General features: G+C 43.7%; 1 protein-coding gene and 1 long non-coding RNA gene across 4 annotated transcripts; one reads left to right on the top strand and one right to left on the bottom strand.

Annotated features, from left to right (window-relative positions):
* Positions 1-6,549: 6,549 nt before the first annotated feature.
* On the bottom strand, positions 6,550-7,416 carry LOC132352100 (uncharacterized). The gene is made up of 2 exons (XR_009498573.1): positions 7,301-7,416; positions 6,550-6,760 (listed from the first exon to the last, which is right to left on the bottom strand). It is a non-coding gene; the product is annotated as an uncharacterized LOC132352100 (long non-coding RNA).
* Positions 7,417-8,164: 748 nt separating this feature from the next.
* On the top strand, positions 8,165-20,618 carry ETV3 (ETS variant transcription factor 3). 3 transcript variants are annotated; one of them, XM_059934308.1, is made up of 5 exons: positions 8,165-8,362; positions 10,319-10,374; positions 10,967-11,204; positions 12,436-12,551; positions 17,898-20,618. In XM_059934308.1, exons 2-5 carry the CDS (start codon positions 10,329-10,331, stop codon positions 19,031-19,033), a joined length of 1,536 nt encoding a protein of 511 aa, XP_059790291.1. In that variant the 5' UTR covers positions 8,165-8,362; positions 10,319-10,328; the 3' UTR covers positions 19,034-20,618. The 3 variants fall into 3 exon arrangements, with proteins under 3 accessions (XP_059790291.1, XP_059790282.1, XP_059790273.1); XM_059934299.1 differs by having other exon boundaries at positions 10,316-10,374; XM_059934290.1 differs by lacking the exon at positions 8,165-8,362 and having other exon boundaries at positions 10,296-10,374.
* The last annotated feature ends 4,755 nt before the right edge of the window (positions 20,619-25,373 follow it).

Raw genomic sequence — 25,373 nt, 5'->3', positions numbered from 1 at the left:
TGCTTTGTCTGTGGTTCACACCTTTAAATATCTGTAGGGTGTATGGCTAATGGAACTGTTATTTCAATCAGAAGAGACCAAGCTCCATGAGCTTTGTTTCCCCAAAGTCTGGCATAGTGCATGGTATATAGCAACTGATGCATGAATTTTTGTAGAATGAATGGTGGATGGATAAAAAATTAAAATATTTAAAAATTAAAATATATTTAATGCTTTGAAAAAATATCGTTATGTACTTAAGAAGTTATTATGTTTTCTAGAAAAATGTCTTCCAGAACTGGGCATCCCTTCTGCTCTGTTGGTATTTCTAAAGGTTCCTTATCACCAGGTAGTTATATCACCTATCTCTATCCTATTCTCTTCTAACAAAGAATGATCCTGATGAGGTTGGCCAATGAGCCCATAATGCTTAGACCAATTTCATCTGAGAAGTAAAGATAGACTAACAAATATAAGACTGAGCTATTTATGTGATGTTTGATTTTGGTTCTGTGGAGTTGCAGGAATCATGTCACAAATCCACACAAAGCACTGATCCCCAAGTATCTGATCTTCCATGTTCTACAGAATAGGGAAGAGCCAGGCACCTAGCTAATGAATGGCATTAGTTGTGGGGATAAGTGACTGATCTGGTGGCAGTTCCCCAATGTTAGAAAGGCTCTGAGGATTTCCATCTAATTCCAACTTCCCTCTCTGCAGCAAGGAGAAGGGACCCAGGCAGCTAAGGTGTAAGGAGCAACGGAGGCGAAAGCTCAAAGTTGCTACAAGTAACCAGGTTCCCAGAGGCAGTGTATTTTGGCACCATGAGGCTGTGTAACCGTGAGTTCAGTCTCCTTTCGCCCTATTTCAGACCCAAGGGACCCACATCTCCTTCACGCAGTTCAAGTAATGAGGTTCAATTAAAACGTTCAGGTTCAATTAGTGTTTCAGGGGCAGTCTTTGGGCAAAATATTTTCCACAAGGGATGTAAGAGAAACTAGCACTGTTCTGGGCCACACTGACATGTAGGGGCAGGAGAGGACTTGGTCTGCAAACAGCATCTGCGTAATGTAGAAGCTGGACAAGATGGCACTTGTGTGTGTATTTGTGCTTCTGCGGTGCCTGTTCTCTGTGCCCCAGGTGCTTTCCTAACATCCAGGAGAAGAACGTGCGTGCTAGGTTGTTTTCCTTCCAAGTTTTGACTTTTTCTTCTTTCCTTAAAGTGTTAGCAGCCCAGATTTTTGCTGCAAAATCAAGACCTGTTATTATAATGATGGTGATTTTTTTTAATTGTGCCAATGAACCTGGTCTTAATGCATTATTGCAAGCACATTAGCCAAGCCCATTACAATAATCTATTGTTGAGAGAAAACTATCCTGGCAGTACATGTATCTAGAAGTTCCGCCTTCTGAACTGATGCCAAAATATGATAGATTCCCAGTTCCTTATGATGTCCAACTACTGTACATGAACTCCCACTCCCCTCTCCCTCCTGCCAACATAATGACTAGCTTTACTTTGATGTTCTCTGCTTTCCACAGTGGCTTTAACTCTCTGCCAGAGTCTCATACACTAAGCACTCTGCTATTTGAAATCCCATTACCTGCAACTCTGCTAACTGGCATCTCGCAGATCAAAGGTATAATAATTGAGGAGACACTGCAATGACTTCTGAACCATTTAGAAAATATTTGACTGTGTTTAGAATAGTTTAACGTTGGCGTTTCAGTGTATTCTGCATTTTTTTCACACTTGCTCCAAATTCAATCTATCAATAAATTACACTATAATACATTCTAATAAATCAAGATGATATAGACAGGCTGGAATGAATAAGAGACCAAAACCAACCAAATAAAATTGACAAGAATTAATGTAACGTAAAGTCTGGCATTTAGATTTTAAAACTACTTAACAGAAGAGTCCTGGGTTAACAGTTCCCAAAAGAAAGCCATGAGAATTTTGACTATCTACTCAGCAGTGTACTACGGCCTCTGAAAAAGTCAATCCTATCCAAAGCCACCTTTTAAAAAAAGAGGAGGCAGGGAGAGCATCCAAATCAAGGAGGGAGAATAGTTTTACTCTCTACTTTGCTCAGACCAGGTCTGTGGAGGACTGTGTTTAGTTATTGAAGCCACATTTGGAGAGAAAAGCAACTAAGGTTGTTCTTTTCCAGCAACTACTTGGGGAGGCATAATACCTGTCTTCAAATAGCTGATGGGCTGTCACATGGAAGAAACATTAAATTTAATCTGCGTAGCCCCAGTGGCCAGAACTAGGAGTCATGGGTAGTTATGTCAGTGGAACACATTTCAGCTCCATATAAGGAAGAACTTTCTATAATTAGGGTGATCTAAACGTTGAACTTGGATGAATCAGGAGGGACAAAAGAAGACTTCTAGGGTATGGTAATTTCTCTTCTCTGCCTGGGTGGTAGGTTCTTAAGTACTTTGTTTTATTATTGTCTTCAACTGATACACGTATATTTTCATATACTCTTTTGTGGATATGATGTATTTTACAATATATTAAAAAAAATCTAGGTTGACGAGGTGTTGGGCAAAGCAGTGACCTCTGATCATCTCTGATCATCATGAGGGTTCAAGGAGAGGCTGGTAGCACTTAGAGAGAGGATGGGATAGATGACCTCTGCCATTCATTTCATCTCTAAGATTCTACGCATTCAAAAAATGTGTGCACAATTATTAAAGGAAAGCTTTTAAAAATATTCTTAAGGTGATTGCCTGTTAATTAACAGGATCTGAGGCCTTGCTCCATTTTTCACTACAACCATTACTGGTGTTTGTTAGACTATGAACCCCAAGTCTATTACAGTGATTATCATTTTTATTGGCCATTATATAATGAGCATTAGATAGACACAGTCTCTGCCCTCTCCAGATGACAAATGATGTGGACAGTCATAAAGAGAATACAGTGAGAGCCAGATATGAACAGTGAATAAATACAAAAGACAGCAAAAAGGTTTATGTGGCAAACAGGTCAAGGATCAGGGCTTATGAGAGGGGAACAAATACACAAGGGTCTTGGAAAAAAAACATCCTAGATAAGTTAAGACCAGGAAATCTAGGCCTCTGCTCCAATTAACTTCAGCAGGCTTTCTGAAAGAAGTGAATAGATTCTAGGAAATAGACAGATTCTAGGAATTCCCTGGTGGTCCAGTGGTTAGACTCTGCACTTTCACTGTCTTGGGGATGGGTTCAATCCCTGGTCCGGGAACTAGGACCCCACAAGCCAGGCAATGCAGTGTGGCCCAGAAAAACAAAAAGAAAGAAAGAAAAAGATTCTGGCAATCAAACATTTGGTTAGGGGAAACTTTCTCCTAAGCTGCCAGGAAAAAATAGAAAAGCCAAAATAGCTTAAGTGGTCATTTCCTCACATTAATCCTATTCTCCTGTTCTGTTCCTTCGTGATCTCTCACTACCCTCTCCACAGTGCTGATGTGAGATGAGGGAACCAAGACCTAAAAAAGGGAAATGAGAGAAAGGGGTATTTGTGGGCTGTGATGGACGTGGAATCGGGGAGAGTCCTTGAGTCCCTAAGTCACTGCTGAATAACAGTCAGGCTCTCTGCTCCTCCTGGCTAAGCTGTGACTTTGGGCAAAGTTACTTCTGCTTTGGACTCACTTAACCTTTAATCTGGGGATCCCCACTCTGTTACTGACATTAACTTCTCTGGCCTCACAACAACTTTGAGTTGATGGGAAAAATAAACCAAAACACAACATCTTATGAGCTACTTGAGTCCAATGTGGTAAATGCAAATAATATGTAGTCAAAGTTTATTCTCTTATAATCATTTATCTTCACTTTATTGAAGGGGAAACTGAGTCACAAAGAGTGGAAATAAGTTGATTTCATATATACCCTTCAGTCTTTGACCTCATCGATGTAAATAGCCTTAATGTTACAGTATTTTTCTTTCTGGAAGTTCTTATCATGATAATTTTTATAAATGGGGAAACCAAGGCACAGAGTGATTGAAATGTATTGTCTCAGTGTAGCCTTCATAAAATAGTGTCTAGATGAGAAACTCAAGAAGCCTAATTCTCAAGGCAAAATTCTTTTTCCATTAGATTCTTACCCAAGATTGAAACATTAAATCCACTTGAAGTTTGTGAAATTAGGTGATAAGTAAAGTTTGAGTTCTTGATACCAAGAACAGAGTAGGGTCTGGGGTGGTAGCAAGAGTAATCGGGATCCTTGACCTTTATAAAGGGTTTCATAGTGGACAAGCGCTCCACAGACGCTGTTACACTCTGTCCTCAGCAAGGACATCCTTACAGATGAGGAGGCCAAAACTCAGAGGCTAGTCAGAAAACAGTTTGTTAGCAAAGGGCAGAACTGAGATGGAAACTCAATTCTTCTGAATCCAAGTTTAGTGAGGACACACTTTGGGGAAAAGAGGCTACCTGATTTTTACTGGGAGACTTGAGTATGAGGGAGGTGGGACGAAGCCAGTCTCAGAAGCACATTCCCAGAAAAGGAAATAATCATCATTAGGCATTTCAAGTGATGACACAGAACTGCTCTGGGCACTGCAGCGACCTACTGACTGCAGCTCTAACCTCTGAGGGCCTGCAATCTAAGACAAACACACTAAGAAGAACAAATATGTACGTGACATACAGATGGTATCTATTACAGTAGATCTACCATAGTGATCTATGACAAGAATAGAGAGGAAAGCATTTATATCACATACATGGCTAGCTAAGTTTGGGATGTGGAGAATGTAAGTGCATAAATGAAAATGGGAGCAATAAAGAAAAGCGAGCCAGGGAAGTAACACACACACACACACACACACACACACACACACCAATTCAGAAAGGGTTTTTTGGAAGAAAAAAATGTTTAAGAGTTCTTTTTTTTCTCTTTTTTAAGAAGCAGTGGATTAGCTGTGTTGTGGCAGGAGCAGAGCTGAGAGTGTGAGATTTAAAACAGAAATTTATCCTTAGGCATATGGAACAATTATAAAGATGGGTAGGAAGGGGGCAGAAGGACAAAGAGGGCTTTGAGCAAGTGGAAATTCAAGAGAGATTACCTGTCTTGACTCCCAGACTGTATCTAAGTGTTTCCACCCCTGTGCTTTCAGAAAGCTCATACTCTCTACATTTCAGGAACAAGAATTTCCAAGTTGTGAAGCCTGTCTGCAGCGGATGAAGAAGGCAGCAGTGCCATGGTGAAGGAGATAGGGACCTTGCAAACGCGAGGCAAGAAGTCCCTAGCCATCTCAATCTCCCCAGATTCTAACACCACAGGAGAGGTTCCCGGGGCAAAACTCATTTATCCAGATCCACAAATTGTTAGAGAATTTCCAGTTTGCTTTAATCAACCCAAATTCACCTGTTGAGTTTTAGGCCAGTGATTAGATTCTTAATATAAAAACTCTGTTGAGCTCTGCTGGCAAATAAACATTTCTCTACATATCAAATCAGACTCCAGCCAGGTAGAGATACCTGTTTATCTCTGTTAATTTTGTTTACTCAAGTCATCCTTTGTGGCTCTAATTAGCAAGAGAAGCAGCAGCAGAGGACCACTAGGAGACTGGGCTGAATAAGAATAAGCAAAGAGTCCTACACTCTGGTTCTGGCTCTTTGTAGAACACAGGGTCTTTGGAGGTGAAGTGCTGGCTTTAACCATGACAATCTGAGACATGAGCCAACGGTTAGCAATTTCAGACTTTCAGAGGCAGCTTTCATTCCTGATCACCCTGGTTTCTCAGTCGACACAATTACTAAGATTTGTATGGATGGTATGAGAACTTGAGGATTTTTATGATGGTTCTTATGATTATTTGTGCCAACATTTGTTCCTCTGCCATATTTATAATGGGCCATTCTGTTCTAACTACTCTACGTGTATTGACACATTTAATACAACCACTTGAGTAGACACTATAGGTATTATGTTCATACAGAGAGGTTAAGTAAATTAACCAAGGTCACACAGCTAGTAAATGAAGGCACTAGAACCTGCATACAATTTACATCATTTAGCTAAATCCCAATTTTTTTTTTTTTTTTTTTTTTTTTTGGCTGCACTGCGCAGCTTGCAGGATCTCAGTTCCCTGAGCAGGGACTGAACCCAGGCCCTGGCAGTGAAAGCCTGGAATCCTAACCATTAGGCCACCAGAGAACTCCCCAAACTCCAGCATTTTAAAAAGAATGTTTAACCAAGCACCTGACATTTACATATAAGGCATTGTTCTAGGTACTATGCAGAAGGTGCAAAGGAGGGCTTTGAGCAAGTGGAAATTCAAGAGAGATTACCTGTCTTGACTCCCAGACTGTATCTGAGCATTTCCACCCCTGTGCTTTCAGAAAGCTCATGCTCTCCACATTTCAGGAACAAGAATTTCCAAGTTGTGAGGCCTGTCTGCAGTGGATGAAGAAGGCAGCAGTGCCATGGTGAAGGAGAACTTTGCAGAAGTGCAAAGTTCCCGCACTCAAAGAGCTCATGGTATAGTTAAAAATATTGGTAGTGTTACCGAGTCCAAGTTCGTACTGCTCTCAGCACAACAGGGCAATAAATCGAGAGATGAGGTGTCGGGGCAAGGAAGAACAACTTTATTTGGAAAAGCAGCAGATTGAGAAGATGGTGGACTAGTGTCCCAAAGAACCATCTTCCCTGAGTTAGAATTCATGCTTCTTTTATACTAAAAGGGGAGGGGGTAAAGTCCTGGCTCCAGGATGTATTAATTTCTTCCTTCCTGCAGCCGTTTCCAGGTGGGCCTGTTCGGGAGGTTTCCTGTGAGCTAAAGAAAGGTATTTTAGCTTAACGCTCATTACATGGGAGGCAGAGTTCCCAGAGATGGTCAATTATGTATAATTTAAGGTTATAGGCAACATCCCTTTAGTGATTAACTTGTAGCAAACGCAATAGAATACAAAGGTTAAAGTAATTTATTCTTCCCTATTACAGTGGTCCTCTCTACGAGAGCGCTTAAATTTTGCTCATTTTATTCAGCTACATAGGATTTTCTCACTAGAAAAGACATTGTATCACCAATGCTATTATCCTTTCTTTTTAAACAGGAAAGGCAACTTTAGGCCCAGAGGGGACCAACTTACTAGTTAATTTACTGTAACTGGAGAATGGCTAGTAGCAAACCCAAAATTGGAAGCCAACTTTTCTAACAACTAATGGTGATGTTTTATGTTCTTCCTGGCATTCAGGATATAAAGGTATTGTTACAACAGCGGTACAAAAAGAAGTTTACTCCTTTATCCCAAATTGTCCTTTAACTCCATTTCACTTCTGGCACACTCTTATTGTTCATTTTAATTTACTTCACCTTTACTGATCCCCACTCCTTCCTTTTTTCTCCTTTTGGAGTGAAACCAGGCCTGGACATCACTCAGACATATGGGGCTGGGGATGGAGATAAAGTAGATGTTTGAGATCCTTTACCATTAGTGAACCTTAAAGGAAGAACAAAAAATGCTTTGGATAAGATGCTTATAACTGCTTGAGCAGAAACAAAAGACGGAAGACAAAGAGAGGAGAGATGTAGTTGAATGACTTAGGGAGAAAACTTGCAAGCTGCTTAGAAGTGGACAAATGAAGACTAAATGCAGGGGGTTGGGGGTCAGCGAGGAAACGTCACACTCCCCTAACGGGGCGGGGTGGAGGGTGTAATGCCTAAGCAAGGCGCTTCACAGAAAGTCTCGCGGATTCTTTTGTAAGTATCTGAAAAGACTCTTTTCTTAGATGGCAGCGAACGACCTCTGAGGTCTGCGGGAATCTCTTCCCATTGTGAAGGCGCTCCTCTCTGGGAGGTCGCAGGGCCCTTTTAAGGAGAAACGGGGGACCCCCTCTCAGCGGTCTGGGGGAAGCTTTATGCCGGCGCCGGGCCCGTTCCCATGGGGTCTGCGACGTCCCCTCCCGCGACAGGCGTGACCCCCGGGGCAGCGCCTGGCCCACACCAGCCCGGCGGGAAAGCCCCCGGCGCCTCCGCTGGCCTCTAGGGCCGCTTCCCCCTGCGAGTCCCGCTGAATCCCGCCCCGCCGCCCGCTGCGAGCGTGCCTAACGTGCCCCCGCAACGTGACGCACGCGCCGCGCCGGGGTGGCTGCGCGGGCAGCGCGGCGGGAGGAGCGCGCGCTGAGGGCCGGGTGCGGGCGGAAGTCGGCGTCTGCGGAAAGGAGAAAGGAAAGGGAGACGCGGCTGGGTGCGGCGCGGCGCGGCGCGGCGCGGCTGCGAGACCGGCAGGAGGGCGCCGCCTCCTCCCCCGCCCTCTCCGCTGAGGATGGAAGTGACGAAAGCAGCCGAGGAGGTCACTTCCTGCTGGGGTGGATGAGGAGGAGCCGGAGACGCCGCGGAGGAGACCGGACCGAAGACGGACCGTGCGGGGGAGAGGTGAGTCCCGGCCTCGCCGCCAGGTTCCTCCGGGCAGAACCCCCGGCTTCGGCGTGGACGGCGTCCCTGTGGTCGGGGCCGCCCGGCGAGCCACGTACCAACCCAACCGGGCCTCCCCCAGTGCGGGGGGCGGGGAGGGAGGGGGCCCCGCGGCTGAGGGGCGACGGGGATCCAGGCAGTGTTCGTGCAGTGGCTCCGCGGAGCTTCGAGGCCACGGGGTGAGGGAGGCCCGGCCGGGAGGCAGGTAGAAAGGAGGCTCCCGGGGCTGTGGAAGCCGGGACCGGGAGCTGCAGCGGGGGATCCGCGGCACCAGACTCTGCAAGCCTCACTCTTTGGGGAATGGTCGCGGTCCGAGGGAGGGCGAGGGCCCTGCCGGGCTTTGCAGAGTTGAGATGAGTGATCCTACTTGGACAGAGTGTCCTCGGAATGAATTTGCCTAAGGCCTGGAGAGGCGCCTCCGGGCCCATGGGAGGGAGGCCTTTATGGGTGAAATTGAGGAGTTGGGATGTCAGGAGAGAGCTTCCTGGGCAAGTCATTGTTGCAGCGGGGTTTGGATCGCAGAGTCGTGGTGGCTGAAGGCATTCCGGTGGCGGAATAAAGACCCGGCGATCCGACAGAGCGGTCTAGTTGTTAGCGTCCGGGGCAGCTTCCTGGAGCCGTGGGGAAATTAGTGTTTTTCCTCTCTCATTGTCACGGAGATGGAAGCAGCCGGGAGAGGAAACTCCTGCCTCAGCTCTGGGGCCTTGTTATTGTGTATCTTGTGTGTGTAACTCTGTGTCTGTGTTTATGTTTGTTTTTTCCTTCCTTTGGGGTATGTATCTCATTCTCATTCCCTGGTAGTTTCATAGCCCGAAACTTGCCGGTCTTCTTAATGTGTATGGTGAGGAAAAAAATTCAAAGGATCTAGAGGAATCCTAGGCTAGATGAAATTTCAAGATTAGGAATTTGTACCCACCCCACCCTAGGGTCACTAAGGCACCTACATTCCCTCTAGACTCCTGCTAATGTTGGTACTGAGGGCCTGTCATTCACCCTGGGGAACTGCCTGGGTGAGGGTAGATCTGCCTTCTGCCCGCATATCCCTCTGGCAGTTTTACCCTTCCCTCCTTTTTGTTAAAGGATTGACTGATACAGGCTGCTTGCTGCTAGGAACAGGAAATTTATTAAGGAACTGTAAATCTGGGTGGAATGAATTCAAATCACAGCCAGACTCCCTCCACTTGTTGAGCAGAAGCTTCTCAGAAATGCTTGCTTTTTTTCCCTTCCTGTTAAAGGAAGAAAATGTAAAATTTTTTCTCAAAGAAAAATTGGGGGAGTGTGTGTGTGTGTGTTTGTATAGGGTAAGTGTACATATGGTGTGTTTACTTAATGTATCCCAGGGTGCTGTTTCAAGGAGGAAGGGGCAGTTTCTGACTGGGAGAAGTTTTCCTTCTCCCATCTCACATAATTCAGGAAAGTAAATCAAAATCAGATGTTCATTCTTGAGTGGCAATCAGATGGCTTTGGATTTTTTTTTTTTTTTAACTCTTCTTTAAACTGGTACATCTGGGTGAACTCAGGCTTGTGTATCTTGGCATCTGGGCCTGTCTAGTAATAGAAGACAAACTGACTTGTTTTGGCTGCTTTTTTGGACTCATTTCACCATACCCTTTCTTTTTTACATTTGAAGGACTGGTCAGGAGGAAGAAAGCAAATATTAAAAACAGTGTTTACAATTTGTGGCTTAAAGTCAGGTGACAGATAATTATGGCCTTTGAAGCTGATGACTTGAGGACCATCATTTGATGACTTGGGGATTAGCAGTTTGGAGGTGACGTGTTTGGAAGAAAGAGGGTTACATAAGGAGGGAAAGACAGGGAAAAAGAAGTTTGGGGAAAAGCTGTGCCAGAAAACATTGGGAGGATAATAAATAAATAGCACCTTAAAGTAATTGATGTGGCTTGTGTCTCTCAGCAGGAGGGTGAAAATGAAAGCAGGCTGTAGCATCGTGGAAAAGCCAGAAGGAGGTGGAGGTGAGCAGAAGTTAATCATCTTCTGACATACCTGGAATGTCCCTCAGTGGTTCCTTTTCTCTCCACTTGGGCTTGGTTCACAAATGCCAGACCATGGCTGACAGCCTCTTGACAGGGTAGATACTGCTAGGACAGTTGTAGGCTTGTTTCCTATGGATGAATGTTAACATGTCTGGTCACCACACCCTTATCCCAAGCTTTAGAGTCTCTTTCCTGTTAGAGACACATTTCCAACCTTGAGAGTAAGGTTGTATTTTCCTAAAACATTATCTTTCCTGTTCGTTCCCTTTGGAACTTTCATGTCCTCACAGAAAGTAGGCATGAGATTTAGTAAGATCTGAAAGGGTAAGAGATTAGACACCTGGGTGCTGCTGCCCAACTCTTATCAGATTTAATGATTGCCACAAGGAAAGGTAACTTCTCTCTGCTTTCCTCTCGGCTGTTGTGGTTAGCCCCAGCTGACCGAAAGGGTGTTTGTGGCATGTTTGCACAGCACTCTAGAGATTCTGAGCATTGGAATGTGAGGTTGGGGAAACAGGTATGTATGTTCCTAGCTCCTGACTACCTTGATCTTGCCCTTTTCATATTAAAGGGTATCAGTTTCCTGATTGGGCCTATAAAACAGAGTCGTCCCCGGGTTCCCGGCAGATCCAGCTATGGCACTTCATCCTGGAGCTGCTGCAGAAGGAGGAGTTCCGCCATGTCATCGCCTGGCAGCAGGGAGAGTACGGGGAGTTTGTCATCAAGGATCCAGACGAGGTGGCCCGCCTCTGGGGCCGCAGGAAGTGCAAACCACAGATGAATTATGACAAGCTGAGCCGGGCCCTGAGGTAAAGGAAAGGATTCCCAAATCCATTGTGTTAACAGATTGGAAGGAGACTTAAGTAGTTTGGTGAATGTTAGATAAAAAAGGTATCAGGTGATAAGAGACTACACTAGTGAATAAGGTGTAGCTTTAAAGCGGGAGTGGGAGCTGTTGAATCTGTGTAGCACAGGCACAGGAGGAGAAAAGGCATATCTTTGGTTATATGTAGGAGGGAATTCCAACGTGGCTGGCAGAACTACAGTTCTGCTCTGTAGTGGGCGAGAATGTGTGGTGAAACCTGGATTGGAGCTCATTTATAATGCAAAAGATTAGTTTACACTTCCCTGTTAGAATTCTCTTAGAAGTTCTCTTTTTTAGGCTCTCCTGGAAGAAACTAGAAAAAGAGTGAAGCAAGCACACAAGAGAGCACTCACTGCATGGTAGTGCCCTAGCTATTCAGGAACCAATCAGTGAGCTCAGTGAGTTGTCAGTTCATAGGTTGCTCCAGCATGTCTAAAGATTGGTCACTATAAGTTTTCGCAGGTTTTCTTTTCCCCTTGTCAGTCTTTACATTTCATAACCCTTTAGCCCTCCAGGGGCCAGTTTATAACCTGTGCCACTGAATAGATTCAAGCCTCAGGGTTCTAGGTACATTGAAATCCCCTTGCCTTCCTTCACTGTTAGTGACCCTGAATGTAAAATCTGGGCAGCAGCGTCGCTGGAGCCTCTCACTTCCTTTTGAAAGTGAAGTAGGCCAAGCTGACGGCTGTTTTCCAGATCAGGGTGTACCATTGTTTGACCTGCCACCATAAAACAGTTCTACATTCCTTTGTCTATGCCTTGAGCTTAGGCCTCCAGACTAACCACATCAGGTCTCCCAAGAGATTTGTCTGCCCCCACCTGGGCAAGGCAGAAAGGAGAAACAAGGCAGTGACATACAGTGGAACAGGAAGGAAATGGACTAAAGAATTGAAACCATAGAGAGAGAGAGAAGAAAGGTGGTTGGGGCTAGGATAGGTGTTCAGGATCTCAACGTGAGATTGTCTTTGTAAAGGACTAGAATTTAGTTGAAAATTGAATGGGAAAAGTACGCTCTTAGGTCTCCCAGCTCTAACCTAAGGGCAAGGCTGCAAAAGAATGATAGTGATGTTTGCAAGTAATACTCAGCAAGAATTGTTGATCTTAGTGGTTACCTAAGTGTATCAAAAACTGTCAGTAGCTAGAAGATAAATTGACGTGCATTCCTGTTTTTACAGATACTATTACAACAAGAGGATCCTTCATAAAACAAAAGGGAAAAGGTTTACTTATAAATTTAACTTCAACAAGCTGGTGATGCCCAACTACCCATTCATCAACATACGGTCAAGTGGTAAGATGCAAACTCTCTTGGTGGGGAATAAATTTTGAGTTGAAAAAGAATTCTAAAAACCCAGGTCTAATATGTGACCACATAAGTCCCAGTATATAATGCTGTAATACCCTGCCTAGTTGGTTGCTTCTCTCAAAAGCTTTCTTCTGGACCCTCGGAAACCGAAATCTAGGACATAGGTACATCATGAAGGGAAAACACACCCGTGGTTTCTGTTATCTGCTCAGTGTGACTGGGAAAAGGAAAGGTGATCCCAGCAGGGGTGCAGGATTCCAGAAGGATATGTTGATTTAGGGAGTTGATGGGACTTTTAGAGACATGTGTTTATAGAGTCAAATATGAACCTAAATTTCTGGAGGAGGATTCAGTTTGAGACACACATGTTTGCCTTATCATTGAATGGACAGTTGTAGAAATGATCAGAAATAGAGAGACCTTCAGTGTAAAAAAAAACCCAGGTCTAGGATTTGTCATGTTTAAGGAGTATTTAGAAACACCAAAGTAATATGATCCCCTGGATTTCCTCTGCGTTCTTGCTCAAGTTTTCCCATTCATCTCACAGGAAGTGATAGACTCTGCAGCATCAAGATAGATTTGGTTTATTTGGTTCCTTTTTCTGCATATTATTTGTCATCTCCTAGATATTATTGCATTGTCTTCTTTAGGAATGGTGTTCCATAGGTTTGTGTTGATCTTTAAGTTCAGGACTCAGAGTTTTAACACCCTGCCCAGTGACTCTTTCATAGACAAGAACTAGTTTCTACAAACACTTCCGATTTTCTATGAAACAACCAAGCTCACCCTTATCAAGTGAATATCATCAAAACCACAGCATCCTTGATCACAGAAAGGAGGTTCATATGTTTGCAGTGAAAAGCAGTGTCTTTGATCTGCACCAACAGCGCCTCAGAGAACAGGACTCTGGGGTTACTTGACCTTCTCTCCTCTGAAGTGCTGCAAGGCTTCCCCTCTAGGCTCTCCACGGGACAGGTTTCCATGACAGCTGCTCACAGAGGTTTTGGGTCTGCCTCTCAGGGATGCAGAAGGCAGTCTCTGATAAGGATGTTTGTTTGTTTTAAGATGCAAATCAGACCCCTGCCTAAGACAACAGATTGTATTTAACTAGTTTCTGAGCAGTCCATTAATGCTCTTCTTTGTGGCATTGTACAAGGCAAAGAAATCTGATTGTGATTCTGTAGTATTACAACTTCTCAGAGAAACGTTGGAAGAAACCTGAAAAATTAGAGCAGGGGTGTGGCTGAGAGAATATAATGCTGAGATCCATGGCAGATATGTAATTACTACACACAACAAGTTAGGGCAGTTTTAGCTTGATGCTGCTATCATTACAGTTCCACCTCTCCTGTAACCACTCCCTTCTGTCCCTGGGGCATGCATTTTTTAAAAAAAGTGGTATTGGAATGCATCTCTCTAATTACAACCTGTTTTCTTTCCTTGTGCCTGAGGGAGAGGCGTTAGGAAATCAAACCTGTTCTAACCACTGGAATCTTGTTTCCTCTATTTTTCACCCTTACCCCCCTCCTGTGTACCTAGAGGAATTTTGACTCTAGCTGGATATACTAGAGTGTGTGAGTCTTGTTCTTCTGTCTTTGACCCATTTTTTTTTTATTGAAAACCCACAAGTCCAGCCACTTGGACAACCTGGAATGGGGCATTCATCAGCCCTTGGGAGTAATATGCTTTTCCATGGAAAGGAAATCTGGACCCTCACTATATGAAGACTCTGGTCTAGAAACCTAACAGTAGTGGCCTAGCACCACCTGTTGTGCCTGAAGGTGGTTGAACCAACATTGATCCTTAACTAAGCTCAAGATCCTAATCAAAAAGTCATGGGGAAAGCAAAACTTTTAGGGATACTACTTGGTTTTTACATCCTGGTTGCAGATAGCCCCAAAGAACTAGAGTCATTAGTTCATAGAGAACTTTTACCCAGATAGACCAGATGTTTCAGGTTAACTTTTATGATGACAAAGGAATGTGACATTTATTGAACATCTACTTAATGGAGGTACTTTTGCCTAGTGTTTTGTGAATTGACTCATGCAACTCTCCTAGCCAAATAAAGTATACGTCCCAGTACCCTCATTTTACAAATGATAAAATTAAGGATGACAGCAAAGTCAAAGATTGATCAGAGTGGCTTGAATACAGTTATCTGTTGGACACTTTCTCAGGAAACAATTCTTGAGAGATTGAGCTATTGAAATAGATCATACATTCCTTCTCTGGATTGGGATTCATTCATTTGTTCAACAGATAATGTGTTAAGCCCTAAAGACAAAGAAAAAGATTATGGGGGAGTTCTTTCCCTCAAGGAACTTAAAATTTAGCAGGAGAGATAAGATACATGAGGTTTAATACAATTCGGAATACTATGTGGAGTGTGACAAAATGCTCTAAGAAGCAGAGCTATGTGGATTTAGATCCTGGAGGCTAGAGAGATATTGTCTAGATGGTGGGTTGGTACAGTTGGGCTATTTTGAACTGTGTGTTTTTAAAAATAGAAGCAATACACTTAAATTAAAAAAAATTTTTTTTAATATTTAATGTTTAAATGCATTTTTAATATTTACATTAAAATGTATTTTTTTAATGTACATAAGAAACCTTGGACAGATACAGAAGATACTAGTAAAAATGCTACCTGTCAGAGTGTGGGGGGAGGGCAGACCAGTTCAAGGATGGACTTGAGACCTCACTTCACCCCACCCCAGTTTTTTTATCTTTATTTTAGAAAACTTTAAAGCTACAGAAAAATTGAGGAAAAAATTGAACATCGAACACCCATATATCCTCTGTCTAGATTCACTAATCAATAGATAAACATTTGCTTTATATTTCGATATACTTTTTAAATCTTCTGAGATTAAGTTGCAGATGTGACACTTCATCCCCGTGTACTTCAGTATGTATCTCCCAAGTACAAGGACATTCTCCTTCTACTCACAATAACATTACCATACCCAGGAAGTTTTAACATGCTCTAATACTATTATCTAATATATGGTCCATATTTAAATGATATATGCCTTTTAAAGTTTTGCTTTTTTAATCATGATTATTGTCTAATAAAAAATTATTTATTTTAACAAACACATGCAGTTTGCTATGCGCTGGTACCAGTTTAAGGACTTTACAAATATTAACTCTTGTAGTTTTCATAGCATGAGGATTAGTCCTGTTATTATCCGTTTTACAGGTAATGAAACTGAGGCACGGAAAAGTAAGTAAGTTACCTAGAGTAACACAGCTATTAAGTGGTAGGGCCGGGGTTTGAACTTAGACAAGGACCTTATTATTCCCATTTTGCTAAAGGGGTTCAAAAACCAGTTGGTTACTTGTACCAGGCTACAAGGTAGAAGGTGCTGGAGCTAAGATTCAAACCCACGTTTTCCAGCCCTACTACTCCGATTTCATAGTGGCTCCACGAAGGTTGTCTTCTTCAAAGCAGTGTTTTCATACTTCTTGAAGCAGCATACTTAGTTTTCAGACAAAATCTTAGATTTGTTATCTCAACATACTGATACAACATATAAAAATAGGGCTGCTGCAGTTAATCAGAGGTGAGGGATCCAGAATGCCACCTCCAAATTGCCTTCCTCACTCCCTCTAAATGCATTTGGAAAATGCTATGTATTCTGTCTCCTTTTTGCAGATTTACAGTGTACCTTAGCCTGTGTAGGGACTGAGATATCCTCCAGTTTAGAAAAAACAAAGCAAATAACTAAATTGTTTAGGAGACAAGACCTTCTCTACCACCTCCCTTCCCCCCCCCCCACATTATACTTATTCAGTCCTTCAGAACACATAGAAGTGTTTTTTTGCTTTTGAATAGATGTGCTCTTAATACAAAATAAAGATCCAGGAGAATCCAAAAAAAATAGAATTTTAGCCATTGTAATAAGCTAGTAGAAGTGATACTTTGGAGACCCTCTTGACTCTACTCAAATTATATTCAAGGTCATCCATCTGTTTTTCCGAATTGTGCAATTAAATCAGTGGTTTCAGAAAAAAGACCTGCAGACCAGTTTTCTGTGGAACATCATTTTGAAATGCTGCCCTGGCACAGTGTTACTCAGGCACATGTGCCAAGAAAGCTACAGTCTTGCACATACCTACCGACTCCAGAGTCCTATCTGAGGATGACTCAGTTATAACAAGAATAGAAGACTGCAAGCAATTCCTACCCACATCGTATCTCGTGCACCTTTTTTGTTTCTTCTCCTGGATCACCACACTTTCACTTATTTGGGTTTTTCTTATTTTTTCTTCTCCTTTATCCTTCCCTCAGAGTAAAAATAGCCCTCCTGACATCATCAGTGATAGAAGCCACTGATGCCTCCCAGGCGCCCAAAGGGTCCCTGAGGCCTCATACCTCTCTTATGCTCTGATTGTCAGAAGGACCTTTTGGGGGAGTTGAGAACTTGTGAGGCTTTGAAGTTGACATGTGTAGCACAGTGTTGGTTTCTGCCTAGAGCTTCAGTTTTTAGTCTGTGAATTTGGGAGAAGTGGTAGGTACTCGACTTTCTCCCAGCGTCCTCAGTGCTTGAAAGCAGGATGGGAGTGGAGATCATTATACAGATTATGTATAATAGAAAATAGATTGGAGAGATTTTAAAATTTTTGAATCTCTACAAAGTAGTGATTGTATATCAGAAATGATAAAAGTTACACCATGAGAACCTACCTTAACAAACATAGCCTCTTTTTGTGATCTGTTTTTGTTCTTAAAATGTGGTCTTGTTCGTGTTCATATATGTGAGGTGCAGGGTCTTCAGGCTTTTAATGCATTGTTTACATACATATCGTTCCCAGTTTTGTTCATTGGTTTTGGTTTGTTTGCTTACTTTATAGATATGGCCAAAATTATGAAAAGATGATTTGCAAAGCTGAGAGTTAAAGCAGGTGATATATATACAGTATTTAGAGTTGCAGAGGAGAAGGCTGTAATACCCATTCATTCATTCAACTGGTAGTTATTAAGCACCTACTAATTATTAAGCCCTGAACTGCTGGAAATCTACTTGCAAATGATAGGAAGTCCCTGCCTTCATGGGATTTATGTTTTAGAATACAGATAAACAAGTAAATGATATTTTAGATAGTAGTGAGTACCGTGAAGACAGTGAGTAAGACTCTAGAGAAAGGTGGCAACTAAATTGAGTATAGGAAGCTGAGGAGACAGGCAGCTGAGGGATTCAGTCCAGCTGGAATGTTTATTTTCTGTTGCTCTTCAACATCTTGTACTTGTTTAGCATAAGTAAAATTGCTGATAATGAATGACCAGAACTCCAAAGTGGCCTTTTGTCTTTTCCTCCCTCACAGGTGTGGTTCCCCAGAGTGCGCCACCAGTGCCAACAGCCTCTTCCCGCTTCCATTTCCCACCTCTGGACACCCATTCTCCAACTAGCGATGTGCAGCCAGGGCGGTTCTCTGCTAGCTCCCTAACTGCTTCTGGCCAGGAGTCAAGCACTGGCACTGATAGAAAGGTGGAGCTTTCGGAGCTGGAGGATGGCTCAGCCGCTGACTGGCGCCGGGGTGTGGATCTCATGTCCTCCCGGAATGCTGTCGGCGGAGGGATTGGCCATCAGAAGCGCAAGCCTGACATCATGCTTCCCCTGTTCTCTAGGCCAGGGATGTACCCTGACCCCCATAGTCCCTTCGCCATCTCTCCCATCCCCGGCCGTGGAGGCGTCCTGAATGTCCCCATTTCACCAGCCCTCTCCCTGACTCCCACCATCTTCTCCTATAGCCCGTCGCCAGGCCTGAGCCCCTTCACCAGCAGCAGTTGCTTCTCCTTCAACCCTGAGGAAATGAAACACTACCTTCATTCTCAAGCCTGTTCTGTGTTCAACTACCATCTGAGTCCGCGGACATTTCCTCGTTACCCGGGGCTCATGGTTCCACCACTGCAGTGCCAGATGCATCCTGAGGAGTCAACCCAGTTTTCCATCAAGCTGCAGCCCCCACCTGTCGGGCGGAAGAACCGGGAGAGGGTGGAGAGCAGCGAGGAGGCAGCGCCTGTCACTGTTCCCACGCTGGCTCCTGTTCCCCCGAGAATTAAGGTGGAACCAGCCTCTGAGAAGGATCCTGAGAGTCTCAGGCAGTCGGCACGAGAAAAGGAGGAGCGCTCTCAAGAAGAGGGCAGTGTGCCAAGCAGGACCACAGAAGAGGAAAAAGGCACCATCTTTGCCCGCCCGGCTGCACCGCCTGTCTGGCCCTCTGTACCCATTAGCACCCCAAGTGAAGAACCCCTAGAGGTGACTGAAGACAGTGAGGACAGGCCTGGCAAAGAGCCCGGTGCACCTGAGAAGAAAGAAGATGCCCTGATGCCCCCCAAGCTTCGGTTGAAGAGGCGCTGGAATGATGACCCTGAAGCCCGGGAGCTGAGTAAGAATGGCAAGTTCCTCTGGAATGGGTCAGGACCCCGGGGCTTGGCAACGGCTGCTGCTGACGCTTAGAACTGGAAGTTGATTGGGAGCTGTTTATACTATAATCAAACACATACATGTATTTATGTAGCAAGATTTCAGGGTGGGGGGCGGGGAGGGAATTAGGCTGGTTTGATCCTTCTAGGGGCATAGACTTGTATTTTTATGTTTGGGGGATAGGATGGGGTATCTTCTGTTGTAAATTAGATGGGATGTGAACACACTTTTTTTCCTGGTGAGTAGGACATGGGAAGGGTATTGAACTGAAAGAAGAAAGAGCCTCTGTTTCCTGTTGAGGCTTACACTTTCTGACAAACTCCCAGAGGGCCAAGATACTGTTTGGCCCCATGATAGTTCAGGTTCCAGACTTGTTTCTTTTCTATTGTATTTATATATGGAAAGCCATTAATGAATTTATTTTGCTCTGAGACATACACATAAAAGGGAAAGGGGTGTGGTTGGGAGGTTGAGCAGTGAGAGACCATTAATACTTAAGTATTTTGCCTGAAATGTTTCTTTATAATTATTTCAGGGGAGGAATAAGATAATCTCAGTCTTACGGGGGCAGGAGGATGTTCAGGTGTTGCTCTTTTTCTTTTTCCCTTTGTTGTTGTTGTTGTTTGGCTTCTTTTTTTTTTTTTCCTTTTTATAAAATGTTTTCAGGAAACATGAAATGTACTGCCAGTTAGAGCGGGGCTGGCAAGGCACAGGCGCTGAGCCTTCAGCTACGTTGTTGAGACAGGAAGCCCTGCTGTGAATTTCTTGGACATTTCACCTACTTCACCTATTAAGAAGCCATGAGGAGTTATAAACTCTTGTTCAGGGAAGAAAGAAGAGGGCAGGAGGAAGTAACCCAATGCCTTTAAAAACAAAAACACAAAAATGCTCTTTTTTTTTTTCTATCGTGGGTTTGGGGAGCCAAACCAACGTGTGACTGAGCGAGTTGACTGAGAGATGTGACAGAGTTGAAGATGTCTTTCTGCGGTGTCTGGTTCTCTTATCGTTTTCTTAAGTCAAAGCCTTAACAATGAACATACTTCAACATGATACGGGTCTGTCAACGTAAACCTGTAAAAGGGCATAGACAACTTTTCAGATAATCCAGGAGTGTTGGAAGATGGTTAAATTTTAAGCTGGTATTTAATCATCCCCACTTGATGTATTGGGATAGGTAGCAAAAAGGCAGGATTGTGGGAGTTAAGGGCAGATGATACCTGGAAACACAGAAGGTAGCTGGGGGTACAAGTGGATGTTTAGGAAGCTGAAAGAAGCGTTAGACAGACACAAGGCAGACAGATGCCAAGAGGCCTGGTGTAAGTGAAACAGTGGGTGTCTGTCCTGTTGTGGTGTTGCCGTTCTTGCCATACCCATTCCCCTAGATTGTACTAATTCTCATGATCAATTGACTCTCCTACATGAGACCCCAGGAATTGTTTCTTCATGGGAAATTCCCTTCCAGCAACTTCAAAGGAATGGGAAAGTATTGATCTTACATGAAGCAAAAGGAGCCTGGATTAGGGGCAGAGAGAAGCCACAGCCAACTGTGTGTGTGTGTGTGTGTGTGTGTGTGTGTGTGTGTGTGCACATGTAAGTACATAGTAGTATACAGAAATACCTAACATGGCTCAGATCCATGAGCAGCGGAAAGAAGAAATAACTGCATCTCTGATAGGGGCAGGGAGTGGGCACAGGGATGTTGTCTAGAAATTGGAGAGATTCCTGGCTCCATCTCAGCCTAGGTGAACTCAGTGTACTAAGAAGCACTTGAGGGTTGTCTTTTCATGGTGGGGGGGGGGGTCTATTTTAAACTGGAGTGCGTGCGTGAGAGGGGCCCAGGAGAGGTTCGAGCCGGTGAGTGAGTTGTTAGGTGGCTTAAGAGGACTTGAGTCCATCATGCTGTTTTTCGGCAATTGTCCTCCCCCTTGTTTGATTCAAATTCCGTGAGTGGCTTGTCTTTTCCTGGGAAAAGGATTAGGAGAATGGTCCCTAACAACTCAGGCTTTGGTCAGGCTGCCTTTGGTTGGTTGTGTTTTTGTCGGTTTCTTTCTCTGTACCTCGACTTACCTCGAATCAGAAAGCAAGCCCAGGCAGGTGGAAGAGGCATCTCTGCTTGGCATTGCCCAATCTAACCAGGGAGGCTGGCTGCCCACCGTCTCTGTCCACTAGAGGGGAGGGCCGGCAGGTGTCAGTATGAACTCAGGAATAGAAACATGAGGCCTTTAAAATAAGAGGGAGAGAAATCCGTGATGCATACCTGTAACCCCCTAGAACCCAAGTGCCAGAATTAATTCCTAGATGCTGCTTCTGTTTGAATAAAAAGTCACAGCTTTTACACTTGAAAAAAACACACTCAAAAAATGTTCAACTCCATGAAAACTGTTTTTGGCTTTAAGAAATTGTTTGGTGTTTAACTGTTTCCTTTGATTGCCATTCCATCAGTAAATTGTTGGTTGATTTGCACTGCACACTGGGGTTGGGGGGAGGGTCCTACACAGAGCCAGACTTGGGCTTGCCCGGGAAGTGGACCAGGGGATGTGGAGGTCACTGATATTTCCTGGAGCAAAGGGATGGGAGATAGTTTTTTCTTCCCCGAGCCCACTCTGGGCAGCACCTGTCACCAGCCTGGCACAAAGCCAGGCCTTTCTCTTCCGCGAGCATCTCATCACTGTCCAACAGCAGGTGGAAAGGGGGGGACAACACCAGACGTATTTTGCCTCCCCATTTTTTTCCACCTTTTGCTGTGCCAAATGTTTTAACATTTTGCAAATACAGATCTTGAACATGTATTAAGAACCTGTTCGTGCTGTTTGCTTTTTTGACTCTAGAGAAGAAAATAGCAGAGATCTCTTCAGGGCGTCCAGCCTTGCTGAGCTTTTTTTCTTTTTTTTTTTTTAAGAACGGCTAGGAGTGAAATATAAACAATTCACTAAGTCCCTTCAACCCCCAGTTTTCAAGCTGCACTGCATTAAACCCAGCTCGCTAACTAACACAGGGAATTACTGCACCCTAGTCCTCAATGGGCCAAGAAACTTTCAGAAGCATTAAAAAAAAAAAAAAAAAAAATAGTTGAAGTATACCACTTCTCACCAAGCAGGTAGAGTCAGTTGGCTGTTTGTCCCTTGTTTTTTATTTATTCCATAATTATGTTTGTGTTTTTTGTTTTGTAGACAGTAATGGAACATACTTTTAAATTTTGTTTAAAAGAAAAAGAACTTTGATCCAGTCTTTCAAGAACTGTTCCATTTTTTTGTTTCTTCTTGGGGGAAAAAAAGTTACCAGTTAATTTGTTTTGAAATATTTAGGCATTCTTTGAGTTATAAAATTGTGATGCAGGGATTTTTGGGAATTCACATGTGAAAGATGACTTCACTAGTTATCCGCTTAAGCAGAATAAAGTGTTTATATGTACATAAAATGTAAGTAATCTTAACTCCATTGTGCAGTGCCTTTTAGATGTTCCGCTTTCTATAAAGTCTTCAAATTTTTGCATATATATATTATATATATATGATGTAATGTTATAGAAATATATGTATAATATACATATTTTTTCCAGGGGTATCTGATAGCTCTGTATTTTGTTATGGAAGTTGAAAGAAAAAAAAGTATTTTACCTCAGAAATTAAAGTTAAATAAAATTTTAAAAAAATACTTTTAAGTAACGTTTGCGGAACGTTGGTTTTGTTGTTGATACGCTAAGCCAGGGTGGTCATGCCAGAGAATGTGCCGCGTGCATGCTAGCTCACCCACCTCCATGCTTTTTATTCCTGTTGTGCAGGGGCCAACACGGTGAGGGTAGGTCCCTTAAGAGCTTTGGAGATTGTCAATTTCCTTGAGTCAATAGATGCTGCTAGATAAAGGACAACTGAAGCCAGGGACACGAGTTAGTGGGGAAATTTCTACCTCACGATTGACTTGAGGATTCATTAAGAGTACATGGCAAAGCCCGACACAGTAGGCCACACTTTGTATGAATCTATATGAAATGTTCAGAATAGGCAAATCCACAGACACAACATAGATTAGTGGGTGCTGTGGAGAGTGACTGCTAATGGGTCACATCTTTTTGGGGTGATGAAAATGTTCTGGAGTTAGTGGTGATAGTTGTACAACAATTTGAATAGAAAGACCACTGAATTACAGTCACTCTAAAAGGGTGACTTTTCAGCTATGTGAGTAATAATCCCAATAAAGGTGATTTTGGGATTATTGATTTTGTTTTGTTTTTTTAGTACATGACAAGCCAGTGCTAGGGAAACCTAGTATTTCCCAGTAGAGGACAAGAATCCAGAGGAGTAGGAGGAGATCTTACTGGGATATTGAGTATCATATAACACACCCTAAGAAAAATGGTGCCAGACAAAGTATTCTCATTTTACTCTTGAGATAGGCAAAGTGATCTTCTAAAGATCCCAACATTGGTAGAATCACAGACAGGTGTAAAATTTGACTTCTATGGAAGGGTCCTGCGAGTTCAGAAAGGCTGAAATTGATGAGGGGTGAGGCTAAAGAGGCAAACTAGGATGGATTATGAAGGGTCTTAGGAGACACCTAGAGTTTACATTTTACTCTGCTAGCAATGGCCATTCCCAATATTACGCAAAAGAGTTTGGGCTAGACCAAAGAGGAGCATGAAGGCCAGCTTGTCAAATTAACATTTCTGCTTAAGAAGACTATTAACTCATGTTGGCAGGAAAAGGTGAAATGGCAGAGGCTAACTGGTTGATTCCCTGAAGCAACCCAAATCAAGCCGGGAATGAATGGGCTTGGATGCAGACCTTCCTGCTAGGAGAGCCTCCTGATTCTTTTCCTTCCTCAGGCTGCTGAAAGCAAAGTGCGACTTGTTAGGAATGAAACTGGGTATAGTTTTGAGATCAGGATCCCAGGCCACCAGTTCTGCCACCCAATGTTGACCATTCAATGCATAGAATTGGATGGCAATTATTCAAATTCTGAGCAAAGAGGAGTGAGTGGTGGTGAGCAGGGAGGAAGAAGTGAGAGAGATGGAGCTTCAGGGTGAGAACACTTGGTGGGCGGGGGGGGGGGGGGGGGAGGAGGAGGGGAAAGTTAAGTCTCAGAGCCTGTGAAATGAGCGAGTAGGGAATAACCCCTTCAGAGTCTCCCCATTATCTCCCTGTTCACAGTCCTTAGTTTAGTTTAGAAGGCCCTTCATAATCTGGCTCCCGTTTACCCTTCCAGCCTCATCCTTAACCACACAAACACGCATACACACACTCTGTCAGCCCACACAAAGCCTAAGCTCCAACCATAACAGCCAGTGCAGAGACAGCAGTTACCATGTGCCAGGCATGTTAAGCGCTTACTTGTATTAATCCCCATTTTATCAAGGGGAACACTAAATCACAGAGACATTAACTGGTATGACCAGGGTTCAAGCCCCAATACCTGTGTTCTTAACCACTCATGCCATAAGGCCTCTTGGCCCTGCTGAAGTCACTGCCTGGAGACAGACGTCCTTCCTCCACTTCACCTGACCAATTACATCTTTTCCAGAACTCAGCTCAGATGTCATTGCCTTCAGGGGCCTTTCCTGGGCACTCTTCTGTGTGCTATTGCAGCCCATGTTTATCTCTGTGCCACCACCCTAACACAATTTTGTCAGTGCTCTGCCGGTCCGGTTTCTCACAGGATGGTCCAGAAGCCTAGGGCTGGTGCAGGGGTCGGTTCGTTTTCTCCAGTGCCCAGCACACTGCCTGGAACCTGAGGATGCTTGATGAGTATTTGCTGGATAAATGAATAACAAGAAATATATGAAGGAGGTTTGATTGTCCAGATAGAGAATGCCAGTTTGGAATACTGAGGACAGAAGGAAGACTGCTGTCTCAGACATCCCCCCACTCCACCACCCCTAACCCCTCTTGTCACAGCTTCTGCTTCCCTCCTCTCTCAGGAGCTGGGTGTGTTGACTCCCTGAGGAAGGGAGATAAAGTGGAATTGGCTTTAATCCCATAGTCCCACCCCTGCCATTTTACTGGCTGTGAGTCCTTGGGCAGATTATGGAACGTCTCCGTGCCTCTATTTCTCTATTTTAGAAGATTGTTCTGAAGATTAAATGATGCACATAAAGCATTTAGTACTCAAAGTCCTTTTTAAAATGACATGACAAAGATATTTATGCCTGTACTCTGTACAGGGCTTTTGCCTTCACATCACTTCCGTCAGCCCCTCTCAAGAGGAGGTAATATACTATTGTTGCAGGAAGGGGGACTCCTTCCAGGGCCCTAGAGTGGGCTCTTGTCTAACACTTAGAGATGAATTGTCTGAGGAGACACACTTACTGACAAAGCAAGAGACTTTATTGGGAAGGGGCGCTGGGGCAGAGAGCCACAGGGTAAGGGAACCCAGGAGA

Source organism: Balaenoptera ricei, chromosome 1, assembly GCF_028023285.1.
Source record: "Balaenoptera ricei isolate mBalRic1 chromosome 1, mBalRic1.hap2, whole genome shotgun sequence".
Lineage (NCBI taxonomy): Eukaryota > Metazoa > Chordata > Mammalia > Artiodactyla > Balaenopteridae > Balaenoptera > Balaenoptera ricei.
Note: the sequence above shows the minus strand (reverse complement) of the source record. Positions and strands in the feature narration are given on the sequence as shown.